The 18292-nt window shown below is 39.1% G+C and overlaps 1 protein-coding gene across 4 annotated transcripts in view; it reads right to left on the bottom strand.

Annotated features, from left to right (window-relative positions):
• LOC109404970 (protein sex-lethal) overlaps positions 1-17930 on the bottom strand; it is a 53929-nt gene extending 35999 nt beyond the window's left edge. For 2 of the 4 annotated variants that reach the window (XM_062858627.1, XM_062858628.1), the window contains exons 1-2: positions 17428-17928; positions 8919-8964 (exon numbers count right to left, since the gene is read on the bottom strand). In XM_062858627.1, coding sequence (XP_062714611.1) covers positions 8919-8964; positions 17428-17474 — 93 coding nt within the window. In that variant the 5' untranslated portion in view covers positions 17475-17928. Of the gene's footprint in view, positions 1-8918; positions 8965-17427 lie in introns of all 4 variants that reach the window. The other 2 variants (XM_062858626.1, XM_019677953.4) reach the window with 2 other exon arrangements.
• Between the last annotated feature and the right edge of the window lie 362 nt (positions 17931-18292).

Below are 18292 nucleotides of genomic sequence, written 5' to 3' on the forward strand. Positions count from 1 at the left end.
TTGTAGGCCAGATTACCTTGAACTTGGTCATATAACTGAGCTTAGTTCAGGCCAAACTGTCTTATCTGCATTTGAGAGGCTCTCTTTGTTCACTTTCTCTTTCAATTATTGCAATGTAATGGTACACTTTTCAATTACTTTTGCAGTACAAATCAAAAGACGATTGTTTTCACCATCTTTCTAAGCCAGGAGACAATTATAATTCAAATAAACAGCTGAGATATTAACGAAAGATAGGTAAACCAAAGATAGCCTCTCTTCTGCAGATAGGACCTTTAGACATGTTTGGCCTGAGTTGGGATAGATTTAAGTTTAACAGGTTTCGAAAAAAAAAACATGACGTAGAGAACAAAATTGCCGAAAATACGTAAAATCCCTTGTATTAAGTCTGGGATTTCAATTTTTTCTAGGTTATACGCTAATAAACGATAAAAAGGTGAAAAAAACACACTTTGGTTGTGTTAAATTGACGGACTCCTCGCTTTGCAAGGGACTGACAAGGTGACAAGAATGACGGTTTTTCATCGAATTGTTCCTAATTTATCGCGTAATACCTATCTCAAAAATGTATGTTGTAGGGTAGGACGGGGCAAGATGGCCACCCGGGGCAAGATGTGCACCCCTCCGTATTACTACTTTTATGATGAATTTTGTCCAAACAACATCATAATCCGTTAGAATAAAGTTCATCCTGTTTGTAAACCTGATAAAAGGTACTTCATAATGAACGAATTGAAAAATATCGTCAAATTAGTCAATAGCATGGATTTTTAGCATTTTCTTATAAGAAATCATCAAAATAAAATAAGGTTTTTACGTCGAAATCAATTTTTTACCATAATTCTGGTTATCAGCCATCATTACTAGCAAACTGCAAAGCATTTTAAGTTATATTAGAAAATATTTTCTAACAACAAACATTAAAATTTATTCAATTTTAGATATTTCTCTATATTGAGGCAAGATAAGCACCCCTGATGGGAGTATAGAAAATATTTTGAAATTATTGTAATCCACTCAATAGTGCCAAACATAGGTTTCCGTATCCTCTGTGACTATTTGGTTGCGTAAATTTTTAAAAATAAGCCACTTAATAATCGTTCATTGTTTTTCGGGTCATTTCAAAGTATTATAAAACCGCATTTTTTGAATAATCGAAAAAGAAACTGATAATTTTGGAACGTGATACCATAGTAATAAACAAGATTTGCTATATAAATCACTGTATGGCCAATTTATAGTTAAAATATTGGGTTTTTAATGAAGTGCTCGTCTTGCCATAAAACTTTTTTTGTTTAGTCAAATAAATCATCCTTATTGTGAATTTTGAACCCTGCCATGTTTATGGGTAGTAGAAAACATGATATAGAAAAGAACTACTGAGAGATACCTTGAAAAATTGTGTTCACTTTCAATAAACTCAACGCGATCCTTAGGGTGCTCTTCTTGCCCCGCCCTACCCTAACATGTACAAACCATCACATTTATATAAAGGGAACGAATTTTTCGTTGAAGTTTAGCAATTGGTTGCTTCTCCGTATTCCGCATTGCGAATGAAATTCGTATGGAAGTTAGTATGGGAAAATGTACTTTTTTTGCATTTTACTCATAAGATAATTTCTTTTAACTAATACCACATAACTAATGACTTTAAATTATAGCCTAGGATAGGCCGAAACATTTTGCCGAAGATTGCAAACAGATCCGACGCTTGTGAAAAAAGTTATTTGCTTGGTAGCTCAGGTCAAAAATTAGTTGAGATTTTATTATTGATGTTATTCCTTTACATTTCAAATAAGCAGAAAATCATGGTTTACGCAGCAACTTAATCTGTTTAGTGAGTACCCCTAGTTTATTTGTTTCGACCAAAGTTTCACTGAAAGCATCACAATTGAGCAGATGTTGACAACATACTCTTAGGAGAAACTGTGCAAAATTTAGTTCATTTCGGCAAAGCAGAAAAGCTTGAAAGTGGCACAATAATAACCGGCTTACTCTGCCTTTATAGAAATCAAACTTCAGCTTATTCAAATTGCGTTTGAAAAACAGTTAACAGGTGATACAACCGTTCAAAATCACGACTTGGAGAAGGAGATGGAGAGGGGTTCTGATCAAAGTATTCGTTTCATAAAAATCCATCCATCCATTTACACATTTCAAGTTGAAGTCTTCTTTCAAAATATATGGAAAATCGATTTCCAAAAATTCTGATTCTCCGCATGTTTTTGTCTTATAAGTCTTCTTTGGGTGAAAGCATACATTTTGTGTTTTTTACCAAATTTTAGTAAAAACTGTTACAATACATTTATATTACCTCTAGGATGGATATCCAGAGCACTATAGATAGTAGAGTAAACATTAGAGTGGGTCAACGTTGTATGTAGAAACTTTAAATTTGACCGTATCAACCCGGAACAAAGCTTTTTCAATCTATTGCAATTGAAATTTGTATGGAAGTTTGTATGGGAAAACGTACTTTTTTGCATTTTATTCTTTTGTCTAAAACGATGTAACTAATGACGTTAAAGTGCTATACTTTAACGTCATTAGTTAGATCGTTTTAGACGACAAATTTCAATTTATGAGAAAAATGCAAAAAGCACGTTTTCTCATACTAAATTTCATACAAATTTAAATCGTAATGCGGAATACGGGGAAGCAACCAATCGCTCCCAAATTATGCACAGTTGCTTTGGACGCAAAAATGAATCGAAAAAGCACAGAGAAACAGACGTAACACTTAGAACAAATTTCATTAAAAAACATCGTCACAAACAAGCATGGGAAAACTCATTCGCTCACCCGAATGCCGGCGATGCAAAATAGCAAAAAGAACGCCAACAATCCAATACTGAGTGAGAGCACGGCGCACTAAGAACGAACGCAACACGAACGGCTCGCAACCGACGCCACCGAAGCGAATCAGGAGAGAAACAAATAGAGTGCGAAACGAATCAGCTTGCATCGGTGTACAACGGAAAGAACTTTCGCTCTCTCAACTACCGAGTGGCATTCAGCTGATTGAATCAAAACGCACTCACTGATTCAATTCCCAGTACTGAATGCTTCCGCTGAACGCTAAATGAACGTTCCAACATGAATGCTCTCGCACCCGACTCAGAACGCAAACATTCGTTCGATCTTGGTTCGTTCGCCTTCGGCACTCAGATTCGGTAGCGATTAATACGGCCGTCGTTGCTTGCGTCGCCCGATGCTCGGCGATTAGAAAGAATGGGCAATGAAAGTGAAAAGATCTTGTTTGGCTAGGGGAGAAGCACACTCGCATCAGATTGCGCGTGGATGTGAGTGAGGGATACGCAATAAATGAATGATTTTTTCCCATCCTTGGTCACAAAAACGCATTCGCCCAATGCTAAACGTACTGTATTTGGCCGGGCCGCCACTAGATGGCGGTAGTGAGCAAACGTCAAACAGGAGCAAAAACGATACCAGCGCCGCGATTGGTAGATCGACCTACTACTGAATATTTGAATCAGCCGTTGAAAAGGTGATCGATGGGAAGCAATGAGAGTGTGACGTCTGTTTCTCTGTGGAAAAAGCTTTGTTCCGAAAAATCGACTTTGTTGACCCAGTCTAGTAAACATAGATCCACGGGCATCACTGACTGAAATGTTTCAAGCGTGTAAGTAGTAATTTTCAAAAGTGCGACGATTGAATATGACGTCATGCACTCCATTGATGTTGTCTAAATCGTGACGTCATGCTAGTTTATATACAGATTTTGACAGTTCGTTTGGATACAACGGATTCATCATCACGGATTTATGTTCACTACTATCTATACAGAGCACTACCGTTTTCCCAGTGTGTGTCGCAAACAATTTTCAAAATGGCCGACTGTGCTGAACCTTCAGCACATTCTCCTCTGATAACATTACGTGGGATGTTGCCAAAATCTAAAGTAGGTTTATCTTTTTCAAGCACCCTGAACGCATGAGTCTCGAATCGAGATAAGTTTGTATGAGTACACTTCACAAAATGTAAGCAACTGGAGGGGAGGGGGTTGGGTGGGCCAACACTAAGGCATCGTACCGTAAACCGGGGTCGAATTGATCAGCGAGGTGAAATTGATCATTCGAGTACTGCATTGTAATTCCATACTAGGAACTCTTAAGCGTCGTAATGATCTTAAACTTTTTACGTCATCTGGTTCGTAGATGTCTAGAGATGAGTGTAGACTTTATTTTTTTTTTGGGAAAAAGATAGTTTTGCTTTATTTTTTCAGGAATTTGCAATGTATTTCTCATTTAGCTGAAATCATTGCTACTAAAAAATCGGTTGCTAATAAGACTTCGCGTAAATTCTCTGTTTTAACATTTTTGTGGAGCCTTGGTTCGGGAATTATGTTGCTATCCCTAACATGAAACAGCTCAAAAAAGTTCATTTTATGATGAAATAGTCATTTATTGTGATAGAAATCACTTATTTCAAATGAAATTGCCTACCTTTAAGCGTTTAAGAGAAATTTCAAAATTTAATTTTGCATTTTATGTATTAGATTTACTAGTTATACGATTTTAAACGCTTTATTTGGTTTAAGATGAGCAAAATTGGGCGGAGAAAAAAATTTCCTTTCCAACCGATGCTTAATTTTATACTGATCAATTTCGCCCCAAAGTGGCATTTCCAATTTTTTTTTTTTTTTCGGAGTTATTTAACTTAAAGTTTAAATTTGTTGAACGAAATTTTAACACATGGTTCCATGGAGATCTACTGGATACTGGTTTTACAGAATTTCTTTTGACAATATTTGAATTGCCAATGATGTTATGCGCAAAATTGTTTTAAAAGTGATCAATTTGACCCAGGATTACGGTACTTGCATCGTACACAAATTAAGTAATTCCATACAAAAAGCGTTACAAGGAGGAGGGAGAACGTCTGAAATTGTCTGAATTGAACATTTCAATAAGCAGCTTTACGCTGTTTGAAATGAAAAGTGCCTATATAGATTTTTTTCTGGGCCGAGCCTATTTCTATCTTTCATTTATGTCGGTATTCTGATTCAAATGCTGATTCGTCTACAAGCATCTACACACTATAGAATTTTGTACAAATCAGAAGCTTGCATTATTGCCATAAGTTCTAGCCTGACCAAACAGCTTTGCCGAAGATACTGTCTTTATAACTCATAGCGATCGTAAAAATGTGAGTTAAAATGTACAAAACACCGATAACACTGGTCGACAGTGGATCACGCACTTTGACCACTTGATCCATTTCCGAAGGATTTTGGCCCGCTGATTCCGAATCTGACTCCGGAATTGCTGTAACACGTACAGTTTTTGAGAAAAATAGGGTTTTATTCACAAAATTTCGTATTTTCATAGAAAACAAAATATTGTCTTAATATTTATAATTTTTTTATCTGCTCATCATAACCAATATTTAAATTCAATAGATTTCGATCCACCGATTCAGAATCTGACCTAAGATTTTCTGTAAAACGTAATTTTTTTGAGAAAAATGGGGCTTTACTTACAAAATTTCATATTTTCAAAGAATATAAACTATTGCCTTTATAATTTTATTTTTTTTATCTCCTCATTTTAGCCAATATTTATATTTATTAGATTTTCATCCACCGATTTGGTAACTAACCTAAAAATCTCTGTAACACGTGCAGTTTTTGGGAAAAATGGGGTTTTATTCACAAAATTTCATGTTTTCAAAGAAAATAAAATATTGTCTTTATATTTTTAAAGTTTTTATCTAGTCATCTTAATTCATATTTTATTATTGAAAGATTCTATTTCCCTTATTCGTAATCTGACCTAAGAATTTCTTTAACACGTAAAATTTTTGAGAAATTCTTAGGTCAGATTTCGAATCAGTGTATGAAAATCTTTTAAATACAAATATTGGTTAAGATGCGCAGATAAAAATATGAAAATTATGAAGACTATAGTTTATTTTCTATGAGAATATGATTTTTTTTGTATAACCCTATTTCTCTCTAAAATTTTACGTGTTACAGAAATCCTTAGGTCAGATTCTGAATCAGAATATGAAAAGCTATTAAATACAAATATTGGTTAAGATGAGCAGTTAAAAATATTAAAATTATAAAGACATATGAAAATACGATTTTTTTAATAAACCCTACTAAAATTTTACCTGTTACAGAAATTCTTAGGCCAGATTCTGAATCAGTAGATCAAAATCTATTGTATAAAAAAAATTGGTTATGATGAGCAGGTGGAAAATTGAAAATTATAAAAACAATATTTTATTTTATATGAAAATATGAAAATTGTGAATAAAACCCTATTATTCTCAAAAATTTTACGTGTTACAGAAATTCTTAGGTCAGATTCCGAATCAGTATATGAAAATCTATTAAATACAAATGTTGGTTGAGATGAGCAGATAGAAAAAAAATATAAACACAGTAGTTTATTTTCTATGAAAAAAAAATAAAATTATAAAGATAGTAGCACAGACAAACAGACGTATTACTTGGAACAATTTGCGATAAAAATCATCGTCACGAAAACATAATCGCACAATGCTAACCAGGCTGTGCTATGCAAACCACTCAGTAGGTGGCAGTAGTGAGCAAACGTCAAACAGGAACAAAAACAATGCGAGCACCGTGACCGAGCGTTTTGCAAACTACAATATATTTGAACTAACCGTTAAAAAAAGTAACGATGAGAAGTGAGTAGAGTAAGACGTCTGTTTGTCTGTGACAGTAGTTTATTTTCTATGAAAATATGAAATTTTGTATTCAAAATTCTATTTTTCCCAAAAAATTTACGTGTTACAGAAATTTTTAGGTCAGATTGCAAATCAGAATATGAAAATTTATTTAATATAAATATTGGTAAACATGGGCAGATAAAATAATAAAATTATATATACAATAGTCTATTTTCCATGAAATATGGAATTTGTGAATAAAACCCAATTTTTCTTAAAAAAATACGTGTTTCTAAAATTATTAGGTCAGATTCAGACTTAGTGGATCAAAATCTATTGAATATGAATATTGGTTATAATGAGTAGATGAAAAATTTAAAATTATAAAGACAATATTAAATTTTCTCTGAAAATATGAAATTTTGTGAATAATACCCTATTTTCTCAAAAATTTTACCTGTTACAGAAATTCTTAGGCCAGATTCTGAATCAGTAGATCAAAATCTATTGTATAAAAAAAATTGGTTATGATGAGCAGGTGAAAAATTGAAAATTATAAAAACAATATTTTATTTTATATGAAAACATGAAATTTGTGAATACAACCCTATTAGTCTCAAAAATTTTACGTGTTACAGAAATTCTTAGGTCAGATTCCGAATCAGTACATGAAAATCTATTAAATACAAATATTGGTCGAGATGAGCAGATAAAAAAAAAATAAAATTATAAAGACAGTAGTTTATTTTCTATGAAAATATGAAATTTTGTGTTTAAAACCCTATTTTCTCAAAAATTTTACGAGTTGCAGAAATTTTTAGGTCAGATTGCAAATCAGAATATAAAAATCTATTGAATATAAATATTGGTAAAGACGGGCAAAATAAAATTATAAATACAATAGTCTATTTTCTATGAAAATATGGAATTTGTGAATAAAACCCATTTTTCTCAAAAAATTTACGTATTACTAAAATTATTAGGTCAGACTCTGCTTCAGTGCATCAAAATCTATTGAATATGAATATTGGTTATAATGAGCAGATGAAAAATTCTAAATGTTAAAGACAATATTAAATTTTCTTTGAAAATATGAAACTTTGTGAATAAAACCCTATTTTCTCAAAAACTGTACGTGTTACAAGAATTCTGAAGTCAGATTCGGATTCAGCGGGCCAAATTCCATTAGAAATGGAACAAATGGTCAAAGTGCGTGAAAAAAGTTTCAATTTTGTCGACTAGTGTAATTAGCAAAGGAAAAACATATGCATTACAATTCGATAGTTGCAATATCAATGAATGAACACAGACTACAAATGTGTTCGCCGTTTATACGGGTATTTTTAAATACGTAGTAAAAATACAGTAAAAGCTTTCAAAAAGCATAATGTAATGAGAAAACCGTACAATGCATTTATTTGTTTTACAACAAAACTAAAAAAAAAACAAATTACTATTTCTGGTTACGCGGATTTTAGAATTATCGTAATTTTCATTTACGCAGTACATATGTATCTTATTGAGTTTTTTTTTTCTGTACACGTTATTTTAAAACAGCGAGCTTGTCCAATTGTGCAGAACTTTATAAATCTCTATTTAGGTTGGCATCTTTTTTAAGAACGCACCATTCGATAGTAGTAGGAGTTGTCACAAGATCGATTTGGTCACATTTATCACGGCTCAGAATAGTACATCAAACATTGCGTTCAGCACTAGCTTCAGCTGTTCCAATTGTTCCAAGTGCTTTGAACCGAGTATGCATATAAACCATGACATCGTTGGAGCTATATCTCGCAGCCACGTTTTTCTGCTTCGTATTATTGCTTAGGAACACATGCCAAAAATGTATAATTATGCTCACATTCGACAGATTGTCGCCCGTATTAGTACACCAGCAGAGAGCAGAAGCAGCCTAAGGGTGAAAGCTGTGTTATTTTTCTCCTTCCATATGATTCTTATGAAAGCAAAGCAGCACGTAGCATTATCTTATTCACCATAGCGCACTCCCACTACCCACTCCACCCGAAACAACATCGACCGACAGGTATCTGTCTGGGCTGGATGTCTAGCCTCATTGGAACACACAATCCTTCTTCACAATTAGTGTCACTGTTTGACGCCCTGCCGATAACGTTCGAAGACCAATTTACTTGTTCGAGGGTTATTAGGTGTCTTTTTAATGATTTATATACAAATTTTAGCCAGTATCAGCCTCAACTCCACTCTGCGGAAAGGATCCACTTAAAAATTCATACCATTCCTGATGGAAGCGAGTGCGACATTCCCCACAGTCGGCCGCCACTGGGATTCGAGTTCATGAAATAATAGTAAAACAAATAAAATGAGCTTTTAGTATATTCACGCGCACAACAAAAAAGGAACGACGGCCTAGTTGATATCAACTTTCGGAAAACCTATCCTTCGAATCTTCTTCCACTGCACGAGATTGATCTGTATCGATCTCATAAATTCCCACGAGTCTAGCGTAACATGTGATAGGAATCTGGTTCGTATATGTAAAAATGTATGCTTAGGGGCTGTCCATTAATTACATAAGGGGATTTTTGCGATTTTTCGACACCCCCTCCCCCCCTTGTAAGATTTTTTGTATGGGAACCCAAATAGTTTTGTATGGCGTGTAAGATTTTTCGCAACCCCCCCCTCCCCCCATAAACCCTTACGTAATTTATGGATAGCCCCTTACATGCATTCCGTCTATTTTTTTAATGGTTACTAGCGGAACACTGAAGAACGTCGAAACCTCTAAACTAGGCCTTGGTTAGAACATAGTTCATCTTAAGTAGTATACCAAGGATAATGTGGCATCCAAGTAGACACTGTTGCAAGTTGACCCGAATGGTTACGATAGAAAATGTAGAATTGATTAAAGTTCATGTAATTTGTGAGGTTTTTTCAAGCTGTCAGTCGCTTCTTTTTTTAACATGGGACCTTTTTTGTTATAATTCAGTCAACTTTCAACCAATTAACTGATTTTTCGTACACGGATAGTACTAAACGTACCCACATGTGCCCAAGATTTCATGAGAATCAGTTCAACATTAACTGGGTTGTAGCAAATCCCGACCCGTGTAAAAAGAATCGGTTGTATGTATTTGCCGCAGATTTCTAAATTTAGAGTAAAGTTTTATTTTTATCTTATGTTGATTTTTTGTCTTTCATACGTAACTGATAGGGTATGGCGAGCCACTTGGGCAGTGGTTGGTATTTTTGGCACTCTTCGCTATAACTCAGTCAACTCCAAATCAATTGACTTGAAATTTTGTACACGGCTAGGTACTATACGTATCTCATCGCGATCCACAAATTGTGTCAATTGATTCAAAATTGGTTATTGCAGAAAAGTACCCAAAGTAGGAGTTCTTGCCGAGATGAACATATAGTTGAGAACCACTGCGTTTCATTAGGTTATTGGCCCTGCACTGCCGTTCTACACCCAATTGTCCCACGCTATATGGGAATCCCATATAACATGGTACAACGGCAGTGCACCATTCAGAAACGATGGAAGATGAAAAGCATGGAATGCATGGAGCACAATGTTCACTCCAATCAGATATTGGAGTGCCGTATCTTCGTGGCAATCTGTACCCGATAGAATTGGACGTTGGATCGAAGGGTCAAGCCAATATCAGCGTGGCCGAAAGTAAGTTGTGGCATCGCCGCTTGGAACATGCAAGCCAACAAGCCATAAACATTCTCATGAAGCACGGAATGACTACCGGATTTGTTGAGAAGCTTGAAGGGATCGGATTCTGCGATACGTGCGGGATGGCGAAGCAATGTCGGGAACCGTTCGACGGCGTAAGGGAACGTGGCACTCGTCCCCTGGAGAGAATTCATTCCGATGTGTGTGGCCCCATAGATCCGCCAGCCTGGGACGGATCGTGATATTTCGTATCGTTTATAGATGACTGGACACACTTTGCCGTAATCTACATGATCAAGCGCAAGTCAGAAGTATTTTGTTGTTTCAAGGAGTATGAAGCTATGGCCACCACCCAGTGACAGACACGAATCAGCAAGCTCACCGTGGATCAAGGCCGTGAATATGTTTCGACTGAGCAACGGGACTACTACAAGAAGTGAGGCATTCAAGTTCAACCTACGGTGGCGTAGATTCGAAGGTTCCGAAGAATATGTGATCAGAAGCGGCCCTGACTGCGACGTACCTGCTCAATCGATGTCCTACGATGGGATTGGCCGGAAACGTAACTCCAGCCGAAAGATGGACGAGTGTGAAACCGGACCGGTTACTCAGTAAGGTAAAGATTTTTGGGTGTAAAGCATTGGCGTGGATCCCGGCTCAGCAGAGGAAGAAGTTGGGCCCGATTGGTTATGCCCCGAATGGATACAGGCTTTGGAACAGAGCTGCAAGAAAACTCGTGATTGCAAGAGACGTCAAATTCAATTAAGAATGTTTTCCGTATGATGAGCAACCTGATGAAGCTAGCCAAGTCCCTTTGATGATCCCTGCCCTGTATGAGCCAGAGGGGGAAGCGTGCGATCCAATTGAAGAAGTTCCTCGTGAAGTAGCTGGTGACGACCCTGGTAACGAATCCGATGACAAAGCTATTTTTGAAGAGTTGCTAGAGGAAGAAAACCCTGGGGCGCTCCCTTCGCAACAGAGAAGTAACGACTGTCCAGAGTCAACCACTCGGCGCAGCGAACGGGAGCGCAGGCTCCCAGGTAAGTTATTAGATTTTCTAACGGGATTCAGAGCAACCTTTGCTGTAGGACTTTACGATACTTCAGATCCACCTCAATGCTACAATGAGATTGAGAACCGTGTCGACCAGGACCACTGGCTGGCGGCGGTGCGTGATGAGCTGCAATCAATGCACCGCAACCAGGTATGGCGACTAGTGAGAGGTCCTGCTGGAGTGAAACCGTTACAACCAAAGTGGGTATTCTGCCGTAAAAAAGATGCTGACGGAAACCATGTGAGGCACAAAGCTAGACTAGTCGTAAAAGGATTCCTCCAGAAGCCCGGGCTCGATTATCATGAAAACTATGCCCCGGTAGCCAACCTGACGACGATTCGAGTGGCTTTAGCTGTTGCGTTGCAGAGAGGACTGATCGTACACCAGGTGAATGTGAAGACGGCTTTTCTGCACGGCGATGTTCAAGAGGACATTTACCTGAAGGATTAAAAGCGAATCCTGGAACAGTGTGCAAGCTACAGAAGTCGCTATACGGGTTGAAGCAGGCTCCCAAGTGCTGGAACGAGAAGCTGAACCAAATACTATTGAAGCTTGGATTCAAGAGATCACAGCATGACTATTGTTTGTATACCCGCGTCGACCAGAGGGGGAATGATGATGTCTACATAGTCATATACGTCGACGATTTACTAATCATGGATGTACGAGTCATGACGATTGAAGATGTGAAGAAGAAGTTGTCCCAGTTTTTCAAGATGATGGATTGCGGCATGATCCAACACTTTCTTGGAATGAAAATCGTCTATGACCAGGAATTGGGTAAGATGAACTTTTCACAAGAAGCAAGTATAGACAAGGTTCTGAAGAAGTTTCGAATGCAAGATTGCAACCCAACAAGAACGCCAATGGAGAATTTACATTTACATTTACATTTATTGTTCAAATAATACGGCAACCTGCCAGCTTAAGCCATACATCAGGTCAAGGACACTTACAAATATTTGAAATTTACAAAATGACATATTTTAGTGTTAGGGGTTTGGATAGGTGTTAGTGTCTCAGGTGTTAATTATACATCTTCATGCTCGATTAAGCGCAGCTTTGAAGGTTGACATCGTTGTTTGGTTCCTTATGGTCAGTGGTTGTGAGTTCCAGGTAGATGCCCCGTAGATTAGGAGACTTCTGCGAGTACTCGTTGTGTGGCGTGGTATGATGAACGACCTCGCACGCTGATTGTTTCCCCTCCGTACATGTTGTGCTATGTGCTCAGGAGCCTTTCCGTTATACACAGTGTGCATGAAGCAGCAAACTCGTCGTAGATAGTTCTCGGTCAGGTCACATCCCATTAAGGAGTGTCGGACCGCTCTGGTAGAATCAAACCGTCGGAGACCATAAACGAATCTTATCACCGACTTGAAGCAGCGATGAAGCTGTTCCTTTTGAGCAGCAGACAATCCCGGGTAATACACAGCGTCGCAATACAGGAGAAACGGAATCAGCACAGCTTGAGCCAATTTATGTCTGGTCTGCATAGATAGCACCTTCTGGAACCGGCGGAACGTGCGAAGCGTGTTGTATACTTTCATGGTGACACTGTTGACTTGGCCGGACCATTTCAAGCGAGAGTCCATGATGAGTCCAAGGTTTGTTACTTCGTCCGATAGATCAATAGTTTCACCGCAGAAACGAACATCAATCTGAGGGTTCACAACGCCGTCTTTGCAAAAAATAATGGCCTTTGTTTTGGCAGGATTTGGAAAAAGTTTGTTGGTTATGGCCCAGCACTCTATCGCATGAAGATCATCGTTCAATGTTGTGATGAGTCTATCGAGGTCGTTTTTTGGTCCAGAAACATAGACCTGTAGATCATCGGCATACAGGTGATACTGGCATCGTAGTACACTCGGGAGGCTGTTTATGTAACTGGTGAACAATAATGCACTCAGGCACGATTGATGTTCGGCCAATAACGGAGGGTTCGCGGTTTCGAGGTATGCTGTAATTTGATTCAGTAGTATCTTTTCCAGGATCTTGGACAGAGCAGGTAGAACGCTTATTGGGCGGAAGTCCTTGGGCTGATTAGGGAACGATGTTTTCGGGATAGGTGTAACAATTGCTTGTTTCCAATTGGACGGGAAAACACGAGCGTCGATTATGGCGTTGAATAAGTGGGTTAGAAGCGGGAGAACGAATGGGCTCAACATTTTTATGAAGGAGATTGGAATCCCATCTATCCCCTTGGCATTTGTCTGAATTGCAAACATGTTTCTAGTAGAAATCCTACATTATAGAGATCTGCGGAGGCGGCCATTGTGAGCCAATCGTGCAGAGAGAACTGTCAAAGTGTAAGCCAAATGAACATGCTTATCATTCGTGAAGGCGTCGTTCGAACGGTATTGCAATCGGAACTAAATAAATTAAAATTATTTATTTTTAATATCGAGATATTGGTGGCATATGTATGTTTAGTAAAAAGATAAAAAAATATTAATTCTGCTTTCAAAAGCTCATGCTTATGACGACACTCATTTTCACGTGTCCTTCGGAGAAAAACTTGTTCAACTGATCAGCATCGAAGTCGCATTCAGAGTTGTCTTTCCTGGGATTGTTATGCACTTCATCGCGCCTCTGGTTACACCACAATTCGGCACCAACATTTCAAAAGGGCGTAACTGCATTTTGAAACAAATCTCTCTTTCACATCTGTGGATCGTATTTCAATGCCGCCATGCAAATCACCGCCAGTACAGGAAAGAAGAGCAATTTCTCTGTCTAGTAATGTTTGTGAATTTCGTGGGAAACTTAAAATATGACCCACAGATATGAAAAAGTGGTTTGTTTCAAAATGCAGTTACGCCCTTTTGAAATGTTGGTGCCGAATTGCTTGGCGGGTAGTTAATGGGAAAACTGGGAGGCTGCGTAACGTTTTTTAGCAGCGGAAATCAAGTTATTCGCTCTATTCTTCTTGGAGATATAGTCCTGCCACTGAATGCTGTCTCTGGTCCGGTTTGGATTTCGCACATACAGAGAGTACGTGAGGTCTTTGACGGCGATAGCATTACGGATTTCGTTTGTTATCCATGGAGTGTGTTTATTACGAACGGTTATCACTCGCTCCGGGGCGTGCTGATTCAACAGAGATAGTAGTTCTCGCGTAATGTATTGCGACTTGATATTGACATCCGCTTCTTCGTTGACGTACTGCCAGTCCTTAGTCTGGTAATCCGCCTGTAACCGAAGAGGGTCGATTCCGCGAAGATTCCGAACTTTAATCCGTTTAGGTGGAGCTTCAGGAACTCGTGTGTCTGCTATCAGATAGATTGCTTCATGGTCTGCACCAGAATTTGCGGTCACTGCCTTCGACGTCAGAACACATTCCGGAGAGTCTGTGACAAGGAGATCTATCGTGGTGGAACTCTGTTCTGTTATTCTGGTGGCGGATGTTGGCAGAACTGTCAGATGGAACGCGGAATGTATCCTCTGCAAAGCAGAAAGATTCGCTGATGCTTGGTATGCAGCTACGTTGATATTGAAATCTCCGACCAGAAAGACCCGATCGAAATGGTAGTCGAGTAAGCTTAACAAAAGCTGTTCGTATTGTCGTGCAAATAAGGGGTTGCTTCCGGAAGGGTTGTACAGAACGACTACACAGATGTTTGAGTCGTTAATTCTTGCTTGAACTGTTAGGAATTCAAGTCGCTGATTGGTGGGAGTAGTTGGATCAAATGATGATCTCATGATTGGTTTAGCATTGATTCCTTTTCTGACGTACATACCTACTCCTCCAAAGGCGTTTTTCCTGTTACCGCGTCACGTTGATATTGAGTGCTTAATGAAATTGTAGGCAGGTATCCTGATTGGTCCAACTGGTGATGTTTGTCTCATTTTAGTTTCCGTCACTCCGAAAAAATGGTAATGTGTTTGGTCAAGCAGTAGTAGAAAGGGCTTCAACTCGTCCGCAGTGAAGGAGAAACCATAGAAGAGCGGTACCGTGAAGTTTTAGGCAGTTTAATGTACATTATGGTGTCAACTCAGCCGGACATTTGTTTCCCTCTTGGATATTTGGGACGATACCAGCAGCATCCTGAGCAATCCCACTGGACGGCGTTGAAGCGAGTGGTGCGGTACATGAAAGGCACCAGGAGAACGTTTTTTGTAGTACCAGCGAAACAAGGATACCGAGCCATTGGTTGGATTTGCCGATGTGGACCGGGCTACTGATACCTCGGATCGAAAGTTGGTGAGTGGATTCTTGTTTCAGGTCTACGGGAACACGGTGCCGAGGTCAAGCAAGAAGCAGACGTCAGTGACTAGCTCATCCAGCGAAGCTGAATACATAGCCTTGAGTGCAGGCGTAGCAGAAGCGATTTGGCTATCCGGACTCTTGGCTGACCTTGGCGTGAAGATTTCGAAACCTGTGACGATCTATGAGGACAACCGTGGCTGCATCGGGATGGCCCAAAATCTGGAGTGCAAACGGGCCAAACACATCGATATCAAGCACCACTTTATCCGTGACCACATCGCATCTGGACACATATTGGTGGAACCCATTCGAACTGATGATCAGTTGGCAGACATGAAAGCGTTGGACACCGGAAGATTCGAACATCTACGTCGGAACATTGGACTCCACGATCGAGAGGGGGTGAAGAAGTAGGCCTTGGAAAGCTGACAGGCGCCCGTGGAGAAAAGTTTTCACTTCATTCTACATCAAGCTCTCATACTGTTCACGTCCTAACACTAATAAAGAGTTACTTGTTACTGTTCAAGTCGGTATTATTTGTTCAGTCCATCCGCCTCAGTCCTTCCTATTATTTGATCATCTCAGACTCCTCCCTCCCCCTCGTAGACTTCTGTCCATACAAAAATTTTAAAATTTGTACGGAACGTAGACTTTGGCCAGAAGATAGATCTGAGCTATCCTAACCGTAGCCACTACCCAAACTAGGCAAGATTAAACTCTTCGCAATCACAGCAGCAATAAAACCATATCGATATCGTTTGGAAAACGCCAAATGCAAGAATACACAAAATACACTGAGTAAATCGTATAATGCGAAACCATATAGTTGAAAATTTAAACCAATTAACAGCATCTTCGTAATCCCGCTCTTATTCAGCCTCAACTTTGAGACTAAAGAAGGGCAGTTGATTGTCTCGGAGAAGCACAAGGTCCACTACACCATTGCTTCGGTTAGCGCAGTAAGGGCAAAATACTGTGGAGGGCGCCCTGGCCCTGGTACTCCACAGGTTCCGTTAGCGGTCAGTTTTTTTTTATAATTGTAGTTCTTATTGAGAACGATATCCTGTTAGTTTACACTTTGTATCAAGGAAGGAAGCTATTATTAGACCCCCTAGCCATTCCTTCCTAGGCACGGTAAGTATATAGCTGTATCACACCATGAATCAGGGGTCACCTGTTAGTGGACTTTTACCACCGGAACAAGCGGTCCGTAGTGTTATTCTTAGCCAATTGAGTTGAGACAATCGCTACCGATACTACACAATCGCTGGTCGAGAGAAGAAGTTAATATTGATGATCAATAGTCCTGTTCAACGACGTAGGTGGAACTTGCTCTAAGTTGCTGCATACCGCTCTTACCCGTTTGATGGGTAAGAGTAAGATGCAGCTGCTTCGAGCAAGTTCAACCTGCGTCGTTGAACAGGACTAATATCTTTGGCGGTGTTTACCGTACTTCTGAATTCCATAGAGTTTAAAATAGAATACGGCTCTAGTAGTAGTAGACGATTTAAATAGTAAGGATAACTGCCGCTAAACAAATGAACGATGCTTGCATTTACCATTTGAGAAAACATTGTATATAATCAAAAGATTCTCCCGTTGGTCACAGTTTATATGATCGGACAATTTTAACATGTTAGTAGAAACTGGATACATTCATACGTAAATCTTCAAATATACTGTTTTTTTTTTCTTATTTCGAACTTTATCCGCTTTCACATGTTACGCTAGAATGGTGGTCAATGTTAACATCCCCACGGCGTCCTTTTTTCAGCTGCTGTGTATTTAGCCTATTGGCAAAGCACTTTTTTCTTTGTATGCGAAACATATATATACCTCGACCTGAATGTAGATGATGGATATCCATTCATTTTACTGTACATCTTCACAATCTTCTATTTTTCTGCTTGTTTCCCGATTTTCCGAGGCGTTCCTTCCACACACTCGCTTGCTGTTCCTTCCGTCCGTCGTTCTGCTTCTACTTGCGCTACGCCTCTTCCACACTTTTTTTTCCTCACTCGATTCTTCTTGCTTGCTGTCACTGGTGCTGACGGAAAAAACGCGAAAACTCCCCCGAATCAAGAGAAACACAAAAACTAATGCCGAATCCAACTAATCCTGTGTCATTTCTTTCCTCGCATCGCGGAATTCGAAAAGCCAAAGCGAAAAAACCGACCGAAATTTGGAGTAGTAAATTTTTTCGGGAAAATGCACTTCACGATCCTCTGACGGACAACGACACGACGAATGTGAAGAATACGACCGAGACGATGATGAGCTCGCGTAAAAGTTTGTTCTCGCACTGAGTGGTGAGCTTCTTTTTTGGTTGTTCGTACATCCAAAATCACCAACACAAACGCACGCACGGAACTGTTGTACGGTTTCGCAACTACGTCGCCGTTCACAATTTGACAACTCTGACAGTCGACTTGTACTCTTCACTCCAAAGCGCATTGCAAGTAGAGTCAGTCTAGTTAGAGTCTGGCGGACTGTCACTTTCTATCGGAGCCAATCGAGCATGACGTCACGGTGTAGCATTTATCGGTGAGGACACCATGACGTCATGCTCGATTGGCTCCGATAGAAAGTGACAGTCCGCCAGACTCTAATTATAGGGACTCTAATTGCAAGTGCTGATACATCTTTTGTTTCTTTCTGGCACACGCGGAATCTCGAACAAAACAAAAACAGTTGCTGTCAA

Source organism: Aedes albopictus, chromosome 3 (assembly GCF_035046485.1).
Source record: "Aedes albopictus strain Foshan chromosome 3, AalbF5, whole genome shotgun sequence".
NCBI classification, from domain to species: domain Eukaryota; kingdom Metazoa; phylum Arthropoda; class Insecta; order Diptera; family Culicidae; genus Aedes; species Aedes albopictus.